Below are 22,569 nucleotides of genomic sequence, written 5' to 3'. Positions count from 1 at the left end.
TTGGCGCAAAAAAACGCCATAGTATACTATGTCGAAAAAAAATATGCAATTTTTCAACATGTTGTAAAAACGTGCCATATGATGAAATAATGTAAATGAGGCCGTGAAAAACACTCCAGAAAGGTTTTCTTTAAAAAAAACAAAAAAAATCATCATGAATTTTGGCGCAAAAAAACGCCATAGTATACTATGTTGAAAAATGTCATTTTTCAACATTTTATAAAAACGTGCCATATGATGAAATAATGTAAAGTAGGCCGTGAAAAACACTCCAGAAAAGATTTCTTTGAAAAAAAAATCATCATGAATTTTGGCGCAAAAAAAACGCCTTACTATACTATGTCGAAAAAAAATGCGATTTTTCAAACATGTTGTACAAACGTGCCATATGATGAAATAATGTAAAGGAGGCCATGAAAAACACTCCAGAAAGGTTTTCTTTAAAAAAAAAAAAAAAAAAAAATCATGAATTTTGGCGCAAAAAAACGCCATAGTATACTATGTCGAAAAAAAATGCAATTTTTCAACATGTTGTAAAAACGTGCCATATGATGAAATAATGTAAAGGAAGCCGTGAAAAACACTCCAGAAAGGTTTTCTTTGATAAAAAAAAATCATCATGAATTTTGGCGCAAAAAAACGCCATAGTATACTATGTCGAAAAAAAATGTCACTTTTCAACATGTTGTAAAAACGTGCCATATGATGAAATAATGTAAAGGAGGCCGTGAAAAACACTCCAGAAAGGTTTTCTTTGAAAAAAAAAATCATCATGAATTTTGGCGCAAAAAAAACGCCTTACTATACTATGTCGAAAAAAAATGCAATTTTTCAAACATGTTGTAAAAACGTGCCATATGATGAAATAATGTAAAGGAGGCCATGAAAAACACTCCAGAAAGGTTTTCTTTGAAAAAAAAAAATCATCATGAATTTTGGCGCAAAAAAACGCCATAGTATACTATGTCGAAAAAAAAATGCAATTTTTCAACATGTTGTAAAAACGTGCCATATGATGAAATAATGTAAAGGAGGCCGTGAAAAACACTCCAGAAAGGTTTTCTTTGAAAAAAAAATCATCATGAATTTTGGCGCAAAAAAATGCCTTACTATACTATGTCGAAAAAAAATGCCATTTTTCAACATGTTGTAAAAACGTGCCATGTGATGAAATAATGTAAAGGAGGGCGTGAAAAACACTCCAGAAAGGTTTTCTATGAAAAGAAAATCATCATGAATTTTGGCGAATTTTGTGTCTTACAGTTTTTTGTATTTGTTTCACATTTGTGCACTATACGTCCTGTACATATCTTTTTTTACCAACATTTTCAAACTTGTTTATTTTTTTATGTCTGCTTCATACCTACTTGTGTTTTATTTCTTAACTATGACTGTGTAAAGAAAAAAGGGGAGTTGCAAGAGGTCCAAAATTATGTTTATGTTGTTGAACTTGAACTATGAAAAACTTCCAGCCTTCTTGTTTTTGATAAGTATACATCTTGTTTTTGTATTTCAGATGGGTACACGAGAGAAAAACAACTCGCATTGGGATTCAGGGCTGAATTTGATTGTACTACCTGTGTAAGAGCAGCTATAAACTGGGCAACACATATATTTTTGATCTTTTCAAGGTGTATTTCACAATCTTAAAACAACTAAGATTTGAAAAGCAAACTTCACCACAAGCTCTTTCAGTTACCAGATCTGAAATGATACTGTTTTCAGACATCTCGGTCAGCACTATTTAGAAAAAGCTGCATGGATGGCATCAGGAATATGGGTTGTTTTGGGTTCTTCCATGTTGATTCTTTGCAGTAATTTTTACATTCAGAAAAAAGGGTTGCTTCCTTAAAGAATTTACCACCAACAGTCCAGTCCGTCCGCATATTTCTATCAGGTCAGAGTCCCTCCAAAAACGTTTGAAATCAAAGAAGCAAATGCAGACTGAATAAAACATTCCAAAGTCTCCTTGTTTATTTTTACTTAATTTCTCCAATGTGTGTGTTGTGTATAATTAAATGTGATCAGATACAGTTTCACTCACAAATCGCATCAGCATTTGATACCAAAAACCCTTTATTATAAATAACAATAAATAACACCACAGTCCATCAAATATAAATAAATAAATGCAATAAATAGATCTTAAATAAATAAATAAATTCACCCAAATATTAAATACATTCAGTGGCCAACATGGCCTCGTCTGCTAACCTTAGCAACAGTTTGACTGTCCGTCAGCTCTCACCTGAGTGAAGATGCTGCAGGACCGCCAGCTAGCTTATGCTTGAGCAGGATTTCTGTGTAAAGCACTGCTTGGTCAGTAGTTGTAAGTGATGGTAGTGAATGATCAGGACGGCTTGTTTACTTGTGACAGATTAAAGGTGTAGAGATATGGTGATATTGATTGGAGTGATGGTGATGTTGAGGATGCAGGATCTTCACTTCTTGTAGTCCCCTGCAGAGATGTAGCCCATAGCTCGGTTGATGGTGATGGTTCGGACGTAGAAGCCCCTCATCATCTTGCACATCTCTTGCCGGTTATTGAAGGAACCAGCGTCCCACGTCTGGGCAACATCCTCCTAACGGACAACAGGGAGGAAGACGATGTGAATGCAGAGCAGTGACAACAAAACAACTGTCAGTTCCATATACAAGGATTTGAAAAGGAACTTTTAATATCAGTTTCCCTTTAAAGGACTGAAAGTGTGAACAAACAAAAAGAAGAAATAGAAAATACCTCTGAAGAGTCGTCATCTTCAGCCGCCTTCAGGGAGCAGTTCTGTACACACCAAGAAAGATTTCGTCAGGCAACTTCCAAATGTTATTTCCCAGTAGATTCTATAAGGATTTCTGCCTTAAAAGCATGGCTTCTTTCTCTTTTTTAAATTTACCTCTCTCTCTCTCTCACACACACACACACACACACACACACACACACACACACACAGATATATATATATATATATATATATATATATATATATATATATATATATATATATATATATATATATATATATATATATATATATAAATAAATAAAAAACTAAAATACCTCTCTCAGGCTCTTTATTATCCCCAGAGTTGGGTTCAGAAGTTTAGCTTCTTTCTCAGGACTCTTGAGTGAAGAATTGAGGTACGACTGAATAAGAGCATCATAGTGGGCCAAGTCCTTGGTGATGTTGCTCAGACATTCATTCTGTTGGGACAGAAAAAAAAACAAGTTCAAAGCACCCAACTGGCACTTGTTTCTATTTTAAAAAGTAAGCAGAAAAGGTTTTGGACACCAGATTTGTAAATTCACACACAAATATGGTGGATAAGTTTAGAGAGCAGTTGAAAGAAGAAATAGCAAGAGCTTACCTCGCTGAAGGATGAACTGCTTTGTCCAATGCAGCCGGAGGTCTGTGGGGGAAAAACATTTTAAATATGAAAAGTTTGTAGGCTGATTTGTTTCACAAATCAAGTAAGTTACCTATATTATTTATAAGTGAGTTGACCAAGTAAAAGTGAGGCAATTTACATGAATTTAATTAATACTCTTTTGGAAAATATTTCTAAACATGTCGAAGCCTATTTTTTTAAGATAATAAGATAAGAAAAATAAAAAGCTGTGTTGTTATTTACTTTTAATAACAATTTAGAAGACTGATAAAACTACCTGTGCCAGAGCGGGTGCGCAGGCCAGCACAGTCTCTGCTTTACTCTTTATCGCCACAGTATCAGACATGATGCTGGAACACAAATCATCCTGTAACACACACAAAACGTATTAATTATCGATAAACTACAGAGTAAAAGAAAGAAAAAATATTTAAAAAGAAATGAATTGTACTCACACTCTTGAGAACCTCTTTGATGTTCAGCAGGAGGTTCTTGAAGAGCTCTGGACATTGTGCGTGATATTCCGGGCTCAGATTGCGCACCGGGAGTCCCGTGGATGGGCGCAAGATCAGCAGCAGCGCACAGCTGGCGAAGTCTGCGCGGCAAGAGAATAACAACAAACCATCAACATATGCGTCTTATCGGCCTTCACAAGCCCCCTGATGTCCAATATGCATCACAGAACGCAGTACAATATGCAGCAATAGCAGCACGTGTGCCTTTCTAACAGCCGACTTACACAAATGAAAGTTTGCCATATTTCTGATCAGATAGAGATCTGGGATCAAGCCTGGTACTCACAGCTCTGTGCTGCTGCCTTCTTATCTGATGGATTTATATGTTTTCAAGGGGGATTCCCTAAGTTCGACCTGCAGGAGCACCATGCAGCAAAAAGAAAACTAAAACGTCATGCGTAATTTCCTCGTTGATCTCAGCACACATTGGTTGATTGAAAAAAAAAAGGGGGAAGTAAGTTTTAGTTTCAGATTTTGATAGAAATCAACTACGGGAAAAAGTAAGGAGTGATGTAACTGTGATAATATAGCTTTTGTGTTCTGTTATTGAATTGGGAAGTGGAATAATGAGCCCATCACTCCACATCGATGACTTCATCGCATAGGCGTTTCTAGCCCATTTTTAAATTGAATCCCAGCACCCCTAAAATTTGAGGGGTTTTTTTGTATTGCATGTCATTTTTTTTAACAAACCAGAAAAGTGTAAAAACCATACAGTACTTGGTTGATAGGTAATGTTTTAAAAACAAATACAGTGGAATATTACTTTTAACCAGCCCCTCAGGTCTCTTTGAGGATTTTGGATGGAATACTCGGTTAAACCAACATTTTAGGTGTATGTCCAAGGATTTTTGGTGGAATGTTCCTTTAAGGTGGATGTGTGAGGACATTGTAGGTGGAATACTTCCTGAAACCAACCTTTTAGGTCAACATTCAAAGATTTAAGGTGGAATATTCCTTTAAACCAACCTAAATTTCATGTTTTGATCATTATCAAGTGAGAAACCTCAATCCAGACTCCTCATAATGACGTTTGAGATTTATGCTGCTGTTATTTGTTTAGTCCAGACTAAATGACAGAAATCCTCAACTGTAATTTTATTTCAGGACTCGGTTATTAAATGTCAAAACAATCCACGTGACTCTAAAAACTCAACAGCTTTACAAACTCTAAGATTAAACTCTCCACAAGGATCCAAAATAAGTTGGACTTCTACATGAGAACTTTAATTATTCTTCATCTACTTCCTGAAAAGTTTGGTCAATAAAAAAGAAAAAAACTAATATTTTCAGCTGAACTAAACACAGACTTTGTGATTTTTCTGCTCACATGTTGTGTTGTTGTAAACTTACTCTTTCAAATAAATAGCCTCCTAACCCCCTGGAAACCAGCATTTGTCCTGTTTTTGTGTTGCTCCTCTGCAACCCTAGACAGCTGGGTCCTAATGTTTTTGGAGCAACACACCATACTATGACGTTTTTACAATGATGGTTCTACTATGGAACCAGTTTGACATGTTCAGGTGTTCTTTGTGTGAAAACTCAGAGATTTCAGGTATCAGAAGGTGGTTTTCAACTTTCTTTGTTAACTTTCTGCTTCAACTTTAAACTAAATTTCCTTAACTAACCCAGCCCTCTGGACTTCCAGTAAGCTGTGTTCCTATTGGCTGTCCAGGTGGCTGCTTGGTGTTATCAGGAACACCTGAGCAGCTCAGTGTCTTCCTGCTTTATTTAGCTGCAGACAAACATTTCCTCTGCTTCTCTTCACCACTGAACTGGGTTTGGCTCCATTGCTTTAGTTAGTTCTTTAGGCGTTGCCTTGCAGCTTCCAGCAGTAAAATCGTCTTTAATGTGTTTCTTGGTGTGTTTTAGGGCTTTGTACTGGATAGTTGTCTTGGTAAATGTGGTTCTTCAGCCACAGTTAGCACATGGTGCTCATGTGTGCAGTGATTAGTGGATTTGATGCAGCTGAGTTGTGTCTTTATCTTGGCTGTAGTGAGTCTTCAGAGGTTTTTGGTCAGACACATTCTGTATTCCTGTTTGAGAACCAGCGTTGGTTGTCCAGAAGGTAAGAGTTCCTGTCCTGATTCTCTGTTCTCAGAGGTTCTCTGGTAGGCTGCAGGAGACTTTAGCATTTGGGTTGTACTAGTTTGGTTTTTGTACGGTTTCATTTGGACGACTATCTTGAGGCCCCTCCATGTGGTTTAGTGAGGTTTTCTGGAACAGTTCTACAAAGCAACCTGCAGCAGAAGAGACTTTGAGAGTTTTTAGAAAGTTCTGGAGACCAGACTTTAGAGCAGCAGAAACATTTGTCAGCAGTTTGAGCAGGACAAGGTGATCTTCAGAGTAGAAATGAGACAGAAACCTTCTTGACCCGTGTGGTGAGGTCCTGTACCAAGAGTTTGAGCAGGTTGTGAAGAGTCTGTAGTTCTTTGGTCTGAAAGCACAAGAAGAGTCGACTCATTAAAGGAGAAAACAGGAGATATTGTTGGTTCTTCTGTCGCTCTGCAGTTTCCAGTTTCCTTAGACTGAATATCCAGTTTATATTTTAAATGATTTCCCATGTGAGCCCAAGAAGACTTCAATAAACTCCCTCCATCCCCTGGACACACGTTTTATTACCATGTCAAATCTTTTTTTTTTTTTTTTTTAAATATGTTTTTGAGGTTTAATCATAGCTTTAGCATATTTTTTTCTCTTTGCTTGTTTAGTTTTGTCATCTGTGTGAAAGGTGCTAAACCAATAAAGTTGAATTGATAAACTGAATAATTGACTAACTCATGATTGTGACAACAGAAGTATTTTCATTGTGATTTAAAGGTTTGTTTCATTTTTAAGGTTGGGGTTAAAATCTTGACAGAAAAAAAGATTAAAGAAATAAACTACATTTAAAAAAAATAAATCAAGGAAAAAAACATTTAATACAATAAAGCTTTTTAAAAGAAAATTAAACATTAAATACAATTAAATTCTATTAAACAGACAAAATACTTAGATAATTAAACAGAAGATACAAAACATGTAATTATGAAATTAAACAAATTTTTTAAACAAAAATATTAAAGATGAAATATTTAAGAGAATTAAACATTTAAAAAATACAATTAAACAAGAACATTAAACATTTCAAAAAATACAAAACATTTAATGAGAATATTAAACCTTTAAAAAGAAAAAACATTTAATTAAAAAATTTAATGTTAAATTAGAAAATTACATCTTAAAGACAATAAAACTTTAAATAGGAATTAAACGGAAAATACAATGAAGCATTTAAAAAGAAAATTAAACATTAAAAGGTCGTAAAACATTTAAAAAGAAAAGCCTTAACAAAGATTTAATCGAAAAATTAAACATTGAGAAAGAAAAGGAAGTTTTTCAAACAAGCCGATAAAACATTTGAAAAAAACAAACATTAAAAAGACAAAACATTTCGAAATCAAATCAGACATTAGAAAAGAATAAAAGGTGAGAAAAGAGCAAAACTAAACATTTAAGAAGAATCAAACTAAAGGCAAAACATTTGAAAAGACACCAGTTAGACTTTAGAAGATCAAATTAAACAGAAGAGACAATAAAACGATCAAAAAGAGCAAAAACAGATAAAGGTCTTCAAGCGTTTTCTAGTCTGAAATGAAAACATCAAGTTGTTTCTTCAAACATTTCCTCTTTCTATGTTGTTGGTTTGATTGTGGACAGATTTACGAAGAACTAATTTAAGAAAACTGCTTTCCAGATAAAGTTTACTAGTAGTTGAAGGCATGGATCAAACTAATGTTACCTTCTGATCTCCACAAACTTTACTGTTCAGTGAAGAGAATCAAAGTTTGTTGAGGATTTCTAAAAAACCCACAGGTGAAGGTCTGAGAAGAACTCAGATGGATGGTCTAAATGTGAAATCAAGACTCATGGTCACAAGTTTTAAGGTTTCTGTTAACCACAAAGTTCAAACTAACAGAGAAGTACTGAGAAACTTTTAAAACTTCAGTCCTCAGACTGTCTGAAGGTTCAAACTAACAGAGAACTACTCAAGAACTTTAAGGTTTTCAGTCCTCAGACTGTCTGAAGGTTCAAACTAACAGAGAACTACTCAAGAACTTTAAGGTTTTCAGTCCTCAGACTGTCTGAAGGTTCAAACTAACAGAGAAGTACTGAGAAACTTTTAAAATCTCAGTCCTTAGACTGTGTGAAAGCTCAGGTCCTGAGGACTCGGGAGGTGTGGAGGCTTTGGAAAGTCTTGGAACTGAGGGTTCCACCCTCCAGCACAAAGGCCGAAGTCCAACCTCCTGAGAAAAACGGTCGAGTCGAGACTCAAGTTAAAAAAAAACTCGAAAATGACAAAAAATAGATGATAAATGCGCAAAAAAAAGGAGAATTAGTATCTGAGCGAATAGCTCAGGGGGATAAGAAGAGAGACTGCGGACTGGAAGGTCGCAGGTTCAAGACCCGCCACTGGCCTTTTTCTTTGTTTGTCTTTGTCAGGATTTTGAGAAAATTTATGAAGTGTCTGGTCTTGAACCAGCGACCTGCAGCTCCATAGGCAAATCCTTAACTCACTGAGCTACAGATCAGATAAAAAGAAATAAATTCGTCGTCCCTTTGGCATCGTAGTTGCTGAAGTGACCACATGGGCGGAGCCAAGGCGGAGTCTGGGTGGAGTCAGGGCGGAGAGTAGGCGGGGAGGTGGGTGGTGGCCTCCCCCCTCTACTCCCCCACCTCCCCCGACCACCCACCACACCTTCCCCCGCCCGACGAGTTCTTCGAGTCTCCACGAGTTCTTCGAGTCTCCACGGGTTTTCCCGAGTTTCTGGAGTTTCCACCAGGTCGGAGGCAGAACAAGTTGTCATGAAGAGATGTTGAAGTCGGCCAGGATGGACTGACTTTTTACAGCGACTAGAAGGAAGACGACTAGAAGAGCAGGTCTTTAACCACCATCCATAAAATCCATGGAGTCGCTCCAGAGAAATGAAGGGAGGTCAACTTTTATCAACCTCCATCCAGACGTTCAACTTCATATCTTCACTTGGACATTTTTAGCACCACAAACCTTTAGTATCACACTTTATTATCATTTATTAGGACTTTAATGGAATCCACCAGCAGATTTAGTTTTTGTTGACAAACTTTATTCTTGTCATCGTCGGACTGCAGTATTTAAAACTCTTCCTTCTATATGACCTCATGTTTATTAGTTTTAGTGGAGAAAGTTATTTTAGTTGTCGATTAGTCTCTTAAAAAACAAATGATAAATTGGATTAGTCAAGAGGTTTACATTTCTTAATTTGTCATATTTTAAATATGACAGAAAAATGTAAAAATAAAGTGTCTTGAGACAATTTGACCTGTAATCGGTGTTATATTAATAAAATTGATTTCAAATTGTATGTATCTTGTAATGTTGGAGTAATTCAGCCATATATGTTGGAAAACACATTTTCTTTGACCATTAATCTGTTGCTTGTTTTCTCCAGTAATTCATTTCTTGTTTTGGCTTATAAAATGTCAAACCCAAAAATATTCAGTTTACTGTCATAAAAACCAAAAAGATTTACATTCATGATGCAGGAATCAGGAAGTTTTTCACTTTTTATCTTAGTTTAGTCAGAAAGATAGTTGATAATGTGTGAATTGTTGCAGCTTGTGAGCCGTAAAAGGTTTTAATCTTTGGGGCCGAGTGTCAGAAAACATTTAGAAACCAACATCAACAAAACACTCAACAAAGATTTGAACATCATTAAAGGGAAATCTAACTTTTGCATGACAATGTCTAATTAAAGGACATTTATTTCCAACGTAAATGTGTGATATTCATCCTCTGGAGCTTTCTCTTCACATCATCTTCCACCTGGACTGGTTTGGTCGGGAGCATGTGCAACAAACATTTGAAAAACTGCACTTTAACATCAATGAATGACACTGAAGTTTAATCTCTACATAAATGAGACTGAGTCTGAATGTGCTGCTCTGTCATTAACTCCTAAGTTTAGGGAAAGTTCAAACAAAAGAGGACAATTCAGATCAGACTTGAGAATTAGCTTATTTTGAACAAACATCTCAGACTTTCTGAGCTTCAGCACCTCTAGCAAGATATTTTAACAACAAGCAACTCAAGAGATCCAGAAGTTGGAGAGAGTTAGCTTTAGCTGAGCCAAAGAACATGTGGGACGCTAACCTAGCAAACATTTCAGACTTGTTCTCTGTGAATACTGAGAAATAATTTCCTATTTAATGACAGAGCTACACATCTTAACTCAGTCTCATTAAAACAGACTCTAATTCAGTGTCATCCATCCATATTAAAGTGCAGTTACCCAAAATGTTTGTTGCATGAGCTCCAACAAAACCTGTCCAGGTAGAAGGCCACTTTGACAAACAGGAAGTGGAAGATTCCAAGCAGATTTATAGAAGGGGGAACCGGACTGTACTAAGTGTGGTCCAGTATAGAGGGGTGTTTTGTGGGTTTTTAAGGCTGATAATGATTATTAGTGAGACATTTGGAGTAGATATTCATTTGCAGTAAATGAAAGTATTTAAAAACTTGGAGTTAAACTTACAAGAACACAAACTCTAACAGAAAACTTTGCTGATACGTTTTTGTTTTGTTTACAGATGTTAAGTTAAAGGAGTTTTATTCGTGACGTATAACCTATCAAATCACTCCAGAAGACAGAGCGACCACAGGTAGATAAAGGTTCAGAGCCAAAGTAGCACCATTTTTAAATTGATTTATTACCATAAATCAGTAAAAAATAAAATACTGATAATCAGTAAATCAGTCAGCCCACAATTACTACAATTCTACAATGTATGTCTCTTTCCTTTGACTTGTTATTTGTACAATACACGATGTATATGATAGCGTTTTTTCATAGCAAAGGCTATACTATGATGTTTTCTAAGAGACATACGATGCTACTCTGTTTTGGCCCTGGACCCCTGCACTCCTCCTCTGTTGTTTTCTGGATTGTACTCAGCTGCATGCCTTCGTCCACCCGGCCTCCGTTGACTCGTCCCGCCTGCCGTCTCTGGAGCTGAAGCTGGATTGGAACAGACCAAAGTACAGTCCAATCACGATGCCAGCTGCCTCTCAAAAGGCTCCTTCATCTGGCAGGTGGCAGCACTTCTTCTGAGGGGAAGCTGAGCTGGCCCAGTAGAACTTTGGAGATGTGTTCCAGTGGTTGGTGGATGTCTGGGGAGATAGAGAGGGACCTTTGAATTGTTCAGAAAGGAAAACAGGGAACCCATTGGTAGTTTTAGTTTAGGGTGCTACTGCAGTGTGTTTTTGGGTTTTAAGAGGTGAACAGGAAGAGGTTTTTTTCGTATTGATGATCTTTTACTTTGTTCCTGGTTGGAATGCCCATCAATGTCAACATGAAGTTCACTTTTAGTTCTGTTTATTTATTTTTATTTTACTAACACACATTTGCTTTTAACCTCCTCACTTGTTGTGTTGTTGTAAACCTACTCCTTCAGATAAATACTCGTCTAACCCTCTGGAAACCAGCGTTTGGACTGTTTTTGTGTTGCTCCTCACCTACTTCAGACAGCCGGGACATAACGTTTTGTGGACTAAAGGCTATACGATGACGTTTTTAGAGCGACATGCTATACTACGATGTTTGTTGGGCAACACTCTATACTATGACGTTTTTTTAGTTGACATATTACTATGACTTTTTTTTGTTTTAGGTTTTTTTAGTTGTTTTTTAGCAACATATTATAAGAATTTGAACAGTTTTACAAATTACTATACTTTTACAATGAAATATTATTCTCTGGCATTTTTTAGATGACATATTATACTCTGATGTTTTCTTGAATAACATACTATTTTGACAATATACTGCACTATGACATTTTTTGAACCACATATCATACAAGACAATTTTAGGCAACATACTATCATTTTGCACTTTTTGAACCACATAATAATCAGTTGGTTTTTTTGCCAACATGCTATACTATGAACTACAGGCTATACTATGTTATTCTTGAAAAGTATACTGTACTTTGACATTTTCTGAACTACATCCTGTACTATGATGTTATACACAGAGTGCTTTGGTTACATGTTGATTTATAATCTAGATTTTTTTCTGTTTTGTTTTTTGATGGGATTACCACAGACCTGACCATGAACTCTGTTGACACCCACCTCAGGGAGACGCTGCCTAAGATCTCAAGGCTGCTTGGTCGTGGTCTTTCTGGTCCTGCTCCAGAACGCCTTCATCAACTACGTCTTCTTTGGAAGAGGCCCTCAGATGCTGCAATCTCTGACCTTCAGGAGGAACGGCTACTTTCACTCTGTAACGAGACGGTGGTTATTTTAAAGACTCAGCTCCTGGCGGCTTTGAGTGAAAGTTTAACATCCATCAAAACGGAACTACAGACAGTTAAATCTGAGCTGTCGGTCAGTATTTCAAACATCAAGTCCAACTCTGAAGCACACTGTGGCTGAAATGGAAACTTCACTCTCCACATCACCGACGACATCATCACACTCAAAAGCAGAGCACCTGTCTGCTGAACTTTTAAAAGTGGACTATGAAAAGTGGAAATCTACATGGAGTAAGAAAAGTACAAAAAAGAAATCATGCAAATAAATTAAGTCCAAAGAACCGAATTAGCTAATATACTGGAGACCAGAGCTATTTAATTTGATAAGTATAACCTTGTTTAGTAACATTTCAATTATTTGAGAGCAGTCCTAAAGAACTGCCTGTAATCCCAATCATAAAATGGGTTTGGAGGAAGAACATAGACGGTAATCTGGATATACATGAGTTAGGCTTTATAACTACTATTGGTAATATTGGTGGTAGTAATAGCAATTTGACTACTACTAGTAGTAGTGGTAGTACAGTAACTGCTGCTGATCCTGGCACTGCTACTACAACTTGTAATACTATTACAAATGCTGATACTACTTCTACGACTCTAACAGCTGTTTTTACTACTACTGCTGCTTGTACTTTTAGTATTACTACTACTGCTTGTACAACTATACTACAGCTACTATTAATCGTCTGGTATTTGGTTGTCAAGCTGCTAACTCGCGTTAGTGTTTTGCTAGTGGCTAACTAGTTAGCTCTCATAGACTGGAAGCTCTCAAGAAGATTTCATAATGAAAAAAGAGCCAAAAACTATTCTTACCTATGAAAAGTCATTCCAAGTTTCCTTGTTGCAATCGTACGACGTAGTGTGTAACTGTATGCAGCACAGTGAGCCGGCATACTTGTTGTTTTTCCGTTTTCACGCTGTCTACACTGAAACTTTGCCCCCACCTAGCTTAGCCTCGCAGTAGCACGCAGCTCAAAGGGACGTGTCCTATCTACTCATTCATATCTATGGACGTGTCCTGTCTACTTATTCATATCTGTGCACACCAGCCTGGTCCGATGCAGTCGCGATGATGACGTTTCACGAGTACGTCAGAATGTAAGCACCGGACAGTTACGTACTGAGAAACGGCCATAGTCTTCTTACCACAAAGGTACAAAGCTGCTCGTCTTCTCCTCCGGCATCAGGAAACGTCTTCAAAGCTTCTTCAAATCCAAACGAAATACAACTAAAAGATCAAACTAACGTCATTGGTGCATTCAGTTTCAGTCGGACAACGAAGTTGCGTTCAGGAGCGTCGGAAATCGGAATTTCACACGGGGCACGGGGTGGCCAATCAGATCACGGCGGGGGAGGGGGGGCACTGCCCCCACGTAAGATCCGCCACTGACGTCAGAAAAGGTGGCTAGATTTGTCACTAGTGGCTTTGGACAAAAAAAAAAAAAAAAAAAAAAAAAAAAAAAAAAAGTCGCCAGGAGGCTTTGGAAAGTCACCAGATTTAGCGAGAAAGTCGCTAAGTTGGCAACACTGCTCAGCACCCCTAAACCTCTGATCCAAGAATCGCCCCTGCTTCATCGTGAATATTGAGATCATCTTGTTTTGTGTTTGCACAAAGCTGATTGGTGAGAAGATCCATGCAGATTCGGAGGAAGTTTTGCGCGCTTGGATTCAGGCCTCTGGTCCTTTTTAACAGCAGTACAAGATGGCAAGTGGAAAATACGCAAAGCTACAATCATTGGCACTGATTGCGCACTGTGTGTAGATTATGGGATGTTTAGCCTCGGTCAGTGGCCAACACCTGCAGAAAAATCCTCAAAGTCAAATGCGTAAAAGTGCAAGAGACAGGTGAGAGACTACTATTTACCATTTTAATCCAATGAAATCCAATCCAGCTTTATTTGTAGAGCACTTTTAACAACCACCGATTGAACCAAAGTGCTGTACATACATGCACACAGAACAAGGCAAATAAAATAAAAACAAATAAAATATAAAAATACAAAATCAAAGCACTAACAACAAATAAAATCAGAGATACATAATAAAAGCACTAAAACAAATAGAATCACAAAATAAAAGGCACTAAAAAACGAATAAATATTTTAACGCGTTTAGCACATTTATCCTGCACCTGTCCAGAGTGTTAACGAGCAGAGCTGGGAAACTTTGCTGTTTCAGTCATGCGCAGTAGGTTTGCGTGTTAATGATGGCAAACCTGGTTATAGATGTCAGTCAGACGAACTCACCAACTGATGGAGAATGAATCAGAATGAAATTAGGCAACGATCGGGGCTGTTGCGGTCAATTAAAGGACGGGTAAGCCCGCACTCATCTGTTTTATGGGAACAAGTCTGTGTGGGCCACTTAGACGCAGCTGTGGTATTTCATTAACACACATATGATCATGATTGATGCCACAGCACGTTTTAAACAGATAACGTCGCATGTCCATCATCTCTGACTCCGTGTGCATCATCTCTCTGACCCACGGAAACAGACTTGGTCAGCAGCTGGGAAACGTGGGATGGTGTGATTGTTCCTGTCTGTCACTAATGTTTTTTTTTTTTTAAAGTAGTTTTTATGGCCTTTTTTTGTTGGCTTTATTTGATAGGTGTAGTGAGAGACAGACAGAAAATGGGGAGAAGAGTCGGGGAAAGACATGCAGCAAAGGGCCACGAGCGGGAATCGAACCCGAGCCGCTGCGTCGGGGACCAGCCTCTGTACATGGGTCGCCCGCTTAACCTGTTGAGCTATACGGTCGCCCACTAACGGTTTTACTACTTTTTTTCTAACGCAAAGGTGCCAAAATAAGGCACAGGAGACAACATTTCTGAAACGTTTGTCCTCAAGTAGCACATTTTGTGCTTTCACTCTGCCACATTTCATAAGGAAATCTTGCCCAGAGATACAATATAATGTAGTAATGACAAATAAAATAATTATCTAACATTACTCCACTCTTAAAAGGGAAGTTTTGCATATTGAGGTCTACTTATAGTATATTCTACTTAAAATATCTAGTTCTGGGCTATGTGAAATTATCCAATGCAAGAGTTTCCCTTATAACACAACATTTTAATGTTAGTTTAGTAAAAAATGTACCTTCTATCACTGGTTTTCATCCATGTAAATGCTATTCACATAAGTTTATTGTGAGAGTCAGTCATTGCAATTATTGTCTTAGTTAATTGTCAGCCCATCTGGTCTATCCCTAACTGTTTTGACTCTATAAACATATATAACACCATAAAAATATGGGATTGCAATATTCATAAAATGAAAATATTACTGCTTGTTGTAGTTTGACACAACTGTAGCTAACATACATGGAAATAAAGTCATTTTGAAGTCTTTAAAATGCTCACAATAATGTAAATTTATTTTTCTACGCTTCCATGACTGGAAAACTCCATTCGCTGAGGAAAACTGTGTGCTACCACCGAAAGCACCAGTGGTCATTCTGTTAAGTTTCAGTTTCAAAGAGTCATGAATGAACTTTCAACTTCCAGTGTAGTTTTGTTTTCAGATGGTGTCAAAAGTTTGCTAATGAGTATCTGAGAATTGCACATTAATATGAATTTCTTATGAATCTAAAAAGGCCTGACTTCATTCCCTTCTGACACATGCCAGTCCTGGTTTTCAGAGCCTGCAGTCCAATTTTTTTTTTTTTTGCGTGTTTTTTACACCTTTGAAATAAAGTGTATTCTCTGAAACTGCAGTGGTCAGTGTGTGGTTGCCAGGAGTTTCCTGGCCTTTGTCTGCCTTCATGACAAGATCATCAGAGACCGAAACTTACCATCACTCTTTAAGTGCAGCATATACTCACACGTATGGCTAACCATGAAAAAAGAACATTGTAATCATTACCAAACACTTACAGTCATATAGACTCATCTCTGTATCTTTTTATAGCTTTACCTTATACCACAAGTGACCAATTCATCTTAAATTTTAAGATCACGAGTCAGTTTTTCACATGAAGGAAAAATTCCTTAAAGGGGTTGCCCAAAATTAATACCGAGTCCCTTTAAGAGCAGCAAACCAACCCCACTGAGAGAATGGGAAACAAACAAAAGTGTCATGATGAGGCAAGACCGAAACAGAGGCAGTTGAGTCATACTACGTGTGGTGATGTTTTGTATTCTCTCTCTCGACCGGTGATTGCACTTCCTGTGTTCATTAGAAAGAGGAAGCTCATTTGAAAGAGCAACAATGCTTCAAGTCGACATGCAGCAACAAGCACATGTATAAAGCCAACAAAGTGCACAGCAAAACCAACATATATGAAACAAAGTTTATTCTTTATTTTACATATCTGTACATAAACATTTCTTCCCTCAAATAAAGTATCTGAATACAATAGGATGAAAACGATATTAACACACTTATTCATTTAAAATGACTCGTGTCAGAAAATCAACATTCACAAAATGTTGAAGAGCAATTAGAGTGAACGTATTACCAAAATCTACAACTCCACTACAAGGCAGGCATGTTTCCTTTACACTCTTTTAGCACCTTCAAATGAACATTTCTCAGTTGAAAACTACCATTTGTGCAGAATAAAAACGGGTCGACTTTGAAATACTTTAAAAGTACTGTCCAACTTAAAATGGTTCTGAAGAAGTTAGTTTTCCATCGTTTTTTTCTTTTTTACACAATGTTGTTTCTTTTTTCTCATGACTGACTTTCTACTAAATTTTTCACTATTATTTTACTTTTTTCCCACAATTTTTGAATTTGAACAGTTATAATTTAGTGGTGAATGTAGAAAGTTAAAAAGAAACAATAGCAAAGCAAGGCCGATCACTGCACAGGAAGCTGGGGACAGAATCCATGACAACACACAATCAGTTTCCTCCTCTCCCAGCGCTACTCCATCCTTAGCGCTGAGAGAAAACCACAGAAGCAAATGAAAGAGGGGTGGCCTTCTTCTGTGCTGCTGCTGCTGCTGCTGCTGCTACTGCTGGAGTCAGTGAGTTTGGACAGGAAGGCAGACAGGAGGGGAAACAGGGAAGCAGCGAGGAGCAAAATACTTAGGACAAGCGGGGAAAGGTTTGGATCGACGTGGGGCAGAGGTGGAATGGCCGGAAAGGGGAAAGTTTGTTTTGGAGCAAGGGACTAAGCTTGGCAGAGGGAAGCAGAGTGGAGCGGGGACAGGCATCTTATTTGGATAGGGTTTTCTCAGCCAAATGTTTCTGCTGGCTCTCGGCATGCCTGGAAAAGAGAGAAGAGAAATTGGTGTCATTTAATGAAGTTAACATTTTAAACCCTGTGCAGTTATGTTAGCACATGGATAAAAGTGGGAGTTTACACGGAAAGCATGAAATTGCCTGGGTGACCCCAAACTTTTGAATGGTGCTATATATATATATATATATATATATATATATATATATATATATATATATATATATATATATATATATATATATATATATATATATATATATACACTGAGTATCCTTGGAGTTGGACAATATGATTGCCAGTAAAATAGAAGAGGGGTAGACATGGAAAGAAGGACAAATTTCCTTTGCTTCAGCCTTTTTTTGATGATTGTCACCTTGTTCTGGCGATAAACTCAGACAAGCTCATACTTCCACTTTTATGTGAAGGCTGAACAGGGCTCTTGTACTGCGGTATCTGGGTAACATTTTTGGCCGCCTCCATGAGGAAAGAAGGGTCTATGTGATGCAAATTTTATCAGTTTGGACCCCTCGATTGACATCAGTGTGCCGCCCAACATTTGTGTCCATGCAGCAGCACTCTGATAGTGCACATGTGTGGAATATGTAGATGATGGTCTACTGCTCATGTACGGAAGGAAATCCTCCAAGCTGATGCCAAGCAGAAGAGAAAGCAGTGGAATAAAAACAACCATGTTTCTGTAGTGTTCACAGTTGTCTGTGTGCATGTCCACAGTGGAGTATAATCAAGGCTAAACACTGTCCTGAGTCTCCTCCCCAACGCCCCCAAAAGCCAAGAGGTCCCAGACCAGCCTAACCAGTTGACTACTGCATCTCCATCCTCACTTTCATTGTTCCTCCCCATCACCCACTACTTCCTCTCCTCATTACTGTAAATCTGTAAAGTCACACTGTTGTGGCTTGGTCCTTTTTGCTTAAAATGCAGACATTCTATATTTTCATCACTGTCAACAAATCCCAAGAAAAGGCCAAAACCAACAAGAAACTGGCCCTACATAAAAGTCATGCTGAATGTAGCTCAATCCTCTCTGCCAGATTCTCACTCTAGTCCGAAAACTACTAAAGCTCATCAGTGAGACGCAGAGACGTACTGGGTGACATGTTTGTTCATGTTCACATGTATTAGCACAATGTGAACATTTTAATTAGAAAAAATGAATGCATACAACATTTAATTCACCCTCCTGCAGCCTGAAGTGTTAAAACTAAGTCCACATCAGAAAGTAGTCCCTAAAATGTGCATTATTGTTTTCTCATTTGAGTAATGTTTGGGGAACTCCACTGATTTTACATGTCAAAATGTTTACAAGTCTTCAGGAGAACTACTGCAGATGTACAAAGAACAGATAAATAAAACCAGACAGAGGGAGCAGTGTGAAATCTAAGAGCAGACTGCATTTTGGGTATTGTAGGTTTTGACAAAGAAGAAAAATGTGTGGACTCATTTTGCTCTAAATAAAATGAAACTGACAATTACATGTTTTTCCAGACAGGAGTGAAAACGATTAACAGAGAGTGCTTATATATATACAACAAGTGAGAAAATGTTTTTTTAAAAAAAAAAAAAAAAAAAAAGGACTAATGTGTTTGTGTTGTTTTTTTTTCATGAGATTTCTTGACAATAAACAAAATATTCATTCATTATTTGTTGTTCAGAAGGATTTTTTTTCTCAAGCATGAACATAAGTTAAAAAAAATCTGGTAAATGCAGTAAATATGGTCTTTCTGAGGTGCTTCATCACCTGGTGAGGTCCTCTATGTCAACCAGCATGGCATCTTGCTCCATGTGTAATTCATCCCGAATCAGTAGCAACTGTACAAGCTCCTCATTCAGACCTGAAGTGATAAATAATTGGACGAAAACCAAAAAAACAAAATGTTGTCATCATAAATTTCAGAAAAATGCAAAACACCACAAATTGCCACAGCAGATGAAGCATATTTTATTGTGAATCTCATGACAGACATTAAACATACATGACATACTGTAGGTGGGCGCTGAAATCCTCCCACTTTGCTTTCAAAAAATGACCTCAGTGCTAATGAAAACTGGATGAGCACCAACAATCAGACCACACATCTGCGGTTGTGGTTGTTTTCACATCACATGTTTCTATTGTTCCCTCAGCTCTGACCAGAAAATATGAGACAAACATTAAAGAGATTTTTGAGGGGAAAGTCTGCTTTGTAAGTAAAAACTAGCTCCTGTTTTTGGACTTGTGGGGACTTTTTTTTTTTTTTTGTGGAGCTGTTTTGTGTAAGATGAGAGATTATTCATCCACCAGTACAAGGATCAATGATGTGTACAGTACGGTAACAGTAAATGCTCAGGGGGAAGGAGTTAACTGGTACAGCTCTTTGAAGTGACTAACATATATAAAGTACTTTCACATCCACTGAGAAGAGTAAGGGTCAGTATGCATGTGCATGTTTTTCCCCGTTTGCTGTCTTGCTCATTTCTGCATTTGAAAGTAGAGGTCAGTGACTTTGTGCTTGTTTTCTGTGTGTGTGCGGTCAACTCACTTTCAATCTGGGAGTGCAGGTCGTTGACTATAACCTGGAGCTGCCCCAGTGTCATGTCTCTCAAGTCAGTTGGCTTCAGGCTTCTTTTCATTAGACACTCGCTGATGTGAGGCATGTGTGGAAGCTGCCATTAAAAACACATAAAGAGACATGAGAAAATGAAAGAAAAATCAATGACACATCGTGCGTTCTCTATTTGGAGACTGACACCTTATGATGTAGATAAAAGCACACTTTATTTACCGAGTTTGCAACAGAAGGACCACACTGTTGTAACCTGAATGGCTCTATTATTATATAAAACTGAGAAAATGAGCTCAGAAGTGTCTTTCTACATCTGCATTATGTATAAAGAATGGCAGTTGGTGGATTTCAATGAAACTCTTAATTATTGTACAATCAAAAAGTCACTGGTTTTATATTCTTGAATGTGAGGTCAGGCGGATTTTCTTTGACAGTTTAACAATAATAATAATAATAATAATAATAATAATAATAATAATAATAATAATAATAATAATAATAATAATAATAATAATAATAACAATAATAATAATAGTATCTTTATTTATATGGCACCTTTCAGCAGAAAAAAGAAAGAAGGATACTCAGTAAGAACGGAAGACTGGTCAGTGCAAACATGGCAAAAGATGCTCAAAATAAATTAGTACACAGTGCCACATCCACAACACTTGAATTTCCCTTGGGATTAATAAACTATCTATCTATCTATCTATCTATCTATCTATCTATCTATCTATCTATCTATCATCTATCTATCTATCTATCTATCTATCTATCTATCTATCTATCTATCTATCTATCTATCTATCTATCTATCTATCTATCTATCTATCTATCTATCTATCTACATGCAAGTAAGGGAAGAAAAACATGTAGAATAAAAGAAAAAAACAATTTTATAATAGGAATAATAACAAAAAGTAAAATAGATACATAAATAAGTGAATAAAGGGTAAAAGAGAATAAAATGAACAATACAATAAATAAAGTTAAAAAACCAATTAGTCTATAAAAATACACAATAAAAATAATAATACTAATAAATAAAATTTAGAAATAGGAATAGTCCAATCACTGAAAATATATGTACCGGTAATATAGAATATAAATCTGGTTAAAACCCACAGCGGCATAAATAATCAGCAGGGTAAGAGAAGACAAATTAAACCACATTGGTAAATAAAAGAGTAAGCACTGAAAAACAACTTGTTTTTTTCCGTTTCTTGTTTCCCCCATGAACCAAAAGGGAATATCAGTCTTTCTTTGGGGCGTTCACCTCTCGGTGTAGGGAGACTGTAAAGTTAGGGGATTCCAAGCAGGCGCTGCTGTTTGGTCACAAACAGGTTTATGGTGTAAACAAACCAAATGAATGCAGTGGCTCTGTGGAGTTTAATCTCTCCAGCAGAGACCAGCAAAATGAATGACCAGTAAAATGAAACAGACTCACCTGTTTCATTTTACATCATATCTCATTGTATATTTACTATCTTGAAAACTTTTAAATTCCCTTGCATTTCATCCTTTGTCACAAAATCCCAGGACTCTACAGAAGCGTCTTTGCAAAAATCTCCAAACAATGTGTTTTCTTCTTCAGTATTTACTTCACAATGCAAGGATTTCTGCTGTGTTGTACATGAATGTGCTTTTCTTAAACTTTCCCTATTGCTTCTGCTGGTTTTGTTTACAAATTATTGACACAATGACACCAGCTGTTGACCTCTCAGTGAAGCCACCACAGGCCATGAAAACACAAGCATCACAGCGTTGCGTGTGCTTTTCTCAGGCGGACATGAGCAAATCATTTGGGCTTCTTGATTCTCCCTCAGTAAAACTCTTTCACCCAACCGGTCTAACTTCTTTCTCTTTCCATCCTGCACCCATGTTCTCTTTCTATCATTCCTACTTGATAAACAGTAGGTGAGAGAACGTGCACGCTCTCTTTCTCTTTGTATGCGCCACACTGCTGGCAAGCGTGGGCGTCTGGCTGACTCTTCTTGCTGGTTCCTCACCATTCTTTCACTTTCACATTGGTACTGATGCAACTGTATTGGGGGCTGATATGTGTCAGTTTCAGTTTTGGCTAACTGGACTTGCACAAGTAAGTGACTTAAGAGTGACATAGAGATGAATGTGATGTCAAAGACAACGTGAGCAGGGTGATGGGAAAGGTTGTAGATTAGTATTAGTTGTGACTCAGCTGCTGACTGCAGTGTGAGTTTCTGTGGCTGATTGATGATCCTACTAATTGTAAATTACAGTGTAAGCATTCAATACCACTGAGCTGATCTCCAGCGATGACTCGGTGTCAGATTTGAGGAACCGCGCTGAGTGAATTGGGGAGAGAGAATTGAGGTGTTACAGTGAAATCTCTCCACCATTATTTTTCTCTCCTCTCGCTGACTTTCTGTCTTTCTCTCAGTGATTCTGTTTGTAGATTTAGGAAAACCCAGCGCACAGTCAGACAGTTGGGTGTGAGCTTACTATGCTGGCTGAATTCCCATGCTTTGTCCTTGACAAGCAGGCGGGACAATCCAGTTTATTTGGAACTGAATTAAAGGCAGTGATTCCTG

At 37.4% G+C, this 22,569-nt stretch overlaps 2 protein-coding genes across 8 annotated transcripts in view; both read right to left on the bottom strand.

The window, feature by feature from the left end:
* Positions 1-2,064: 2,064 nt before the first annotated feature.
* il12a (interleukin 12a) lies at positions 2,065-4,145 on the bottom strand. The gene is made up of 7 exons (XM_023281237.3): positions 4,127-4,145; positions 3,843-3,982; positions 3,665-3,754; positions 3,367-3,408; positions 3,059-3,202; positions 2,741-2,782; positions 2,065-2,582 (listed from the first exon to the last, which is right to left on the bottom strand). Exons 1-7 carry the CDS (start codon positions 4,143-4,145, stop codon positions 2,442-2,444), a joined length of 618 nt encoding a protein of 205 aa, XP_023137005.1. The 3' UTR covers positions 2,065-2,441.
* Positions 4,146-16,522: 12,377 nt separating this feature from the next.
* Positions 16,523-22,569, bottom strand: part of schip1 (schwannomin interacting protein 1) — a 221,218-nt gene continuing 215,171 nt past the window's right edge. For all 7 annotated transcript variants that reach the window (XM_035953303.2, XM_035953304.2, XM_023281229.3 and 4 more), the window contains 3 exons: positions 19,976-20,099; positions 19,195-19,288; positions 16,523-17,459 (listed from right to left, as the gene is read on the bottom strand). In XM_035953303.2, coding sequence (XP_035809196.2) covers positions 17,408-17,459; positions 19,195-19,288; positions 19,976-20,099 — 270 coding nt within the window. In that variant the 3' untranslated portion in view covers positions 16,523-17,407. The remainder of the gene's footprint in view (positions 17,460-19,194; positions 19,289-19,975; positions 20,100-22,569) is intronic.

Source organism: Amphiprion ocellaris, chromosome 7 (genome assembly GCF_022539595.1).
Source record: "Amphiprion ocellaris isolate individual 3 ecotype Okinawa chromosome 7, ASM2253959v1, whole genome shotgun sequence".
NCBI classification, from domain to species: Eukaryota; Metazoa; Chordata; class Actinopteri; family Pomacentridae; genus Amphiprion; species Amphiprion ocellaris.
Note: the sequence above shows the minus strand (reverse complement) of the source record. Positions and strands in the feature narration are given on the sequence as shown.

Excerpts from the sequence above, each read along its gene's own strand:
- il12a (XM_023281237.3), bottom strand. Across the intron at positions 3,755-3,842 it reads TCAAAGAGGTTCTCAAGAGT|GATGATTTGTGTTCCAGCAT; the intron begins GTGAGTACAATT and ends TGTGTGTTACAG. Across the intron at positions 3,203-3,366 it reads GCAGTTCATCCTTCAGCGAG|AATGAATGTCTGAGCAACAT; the intron begins GTAAGCTCTTGC and ends CTGTCCCAACAG.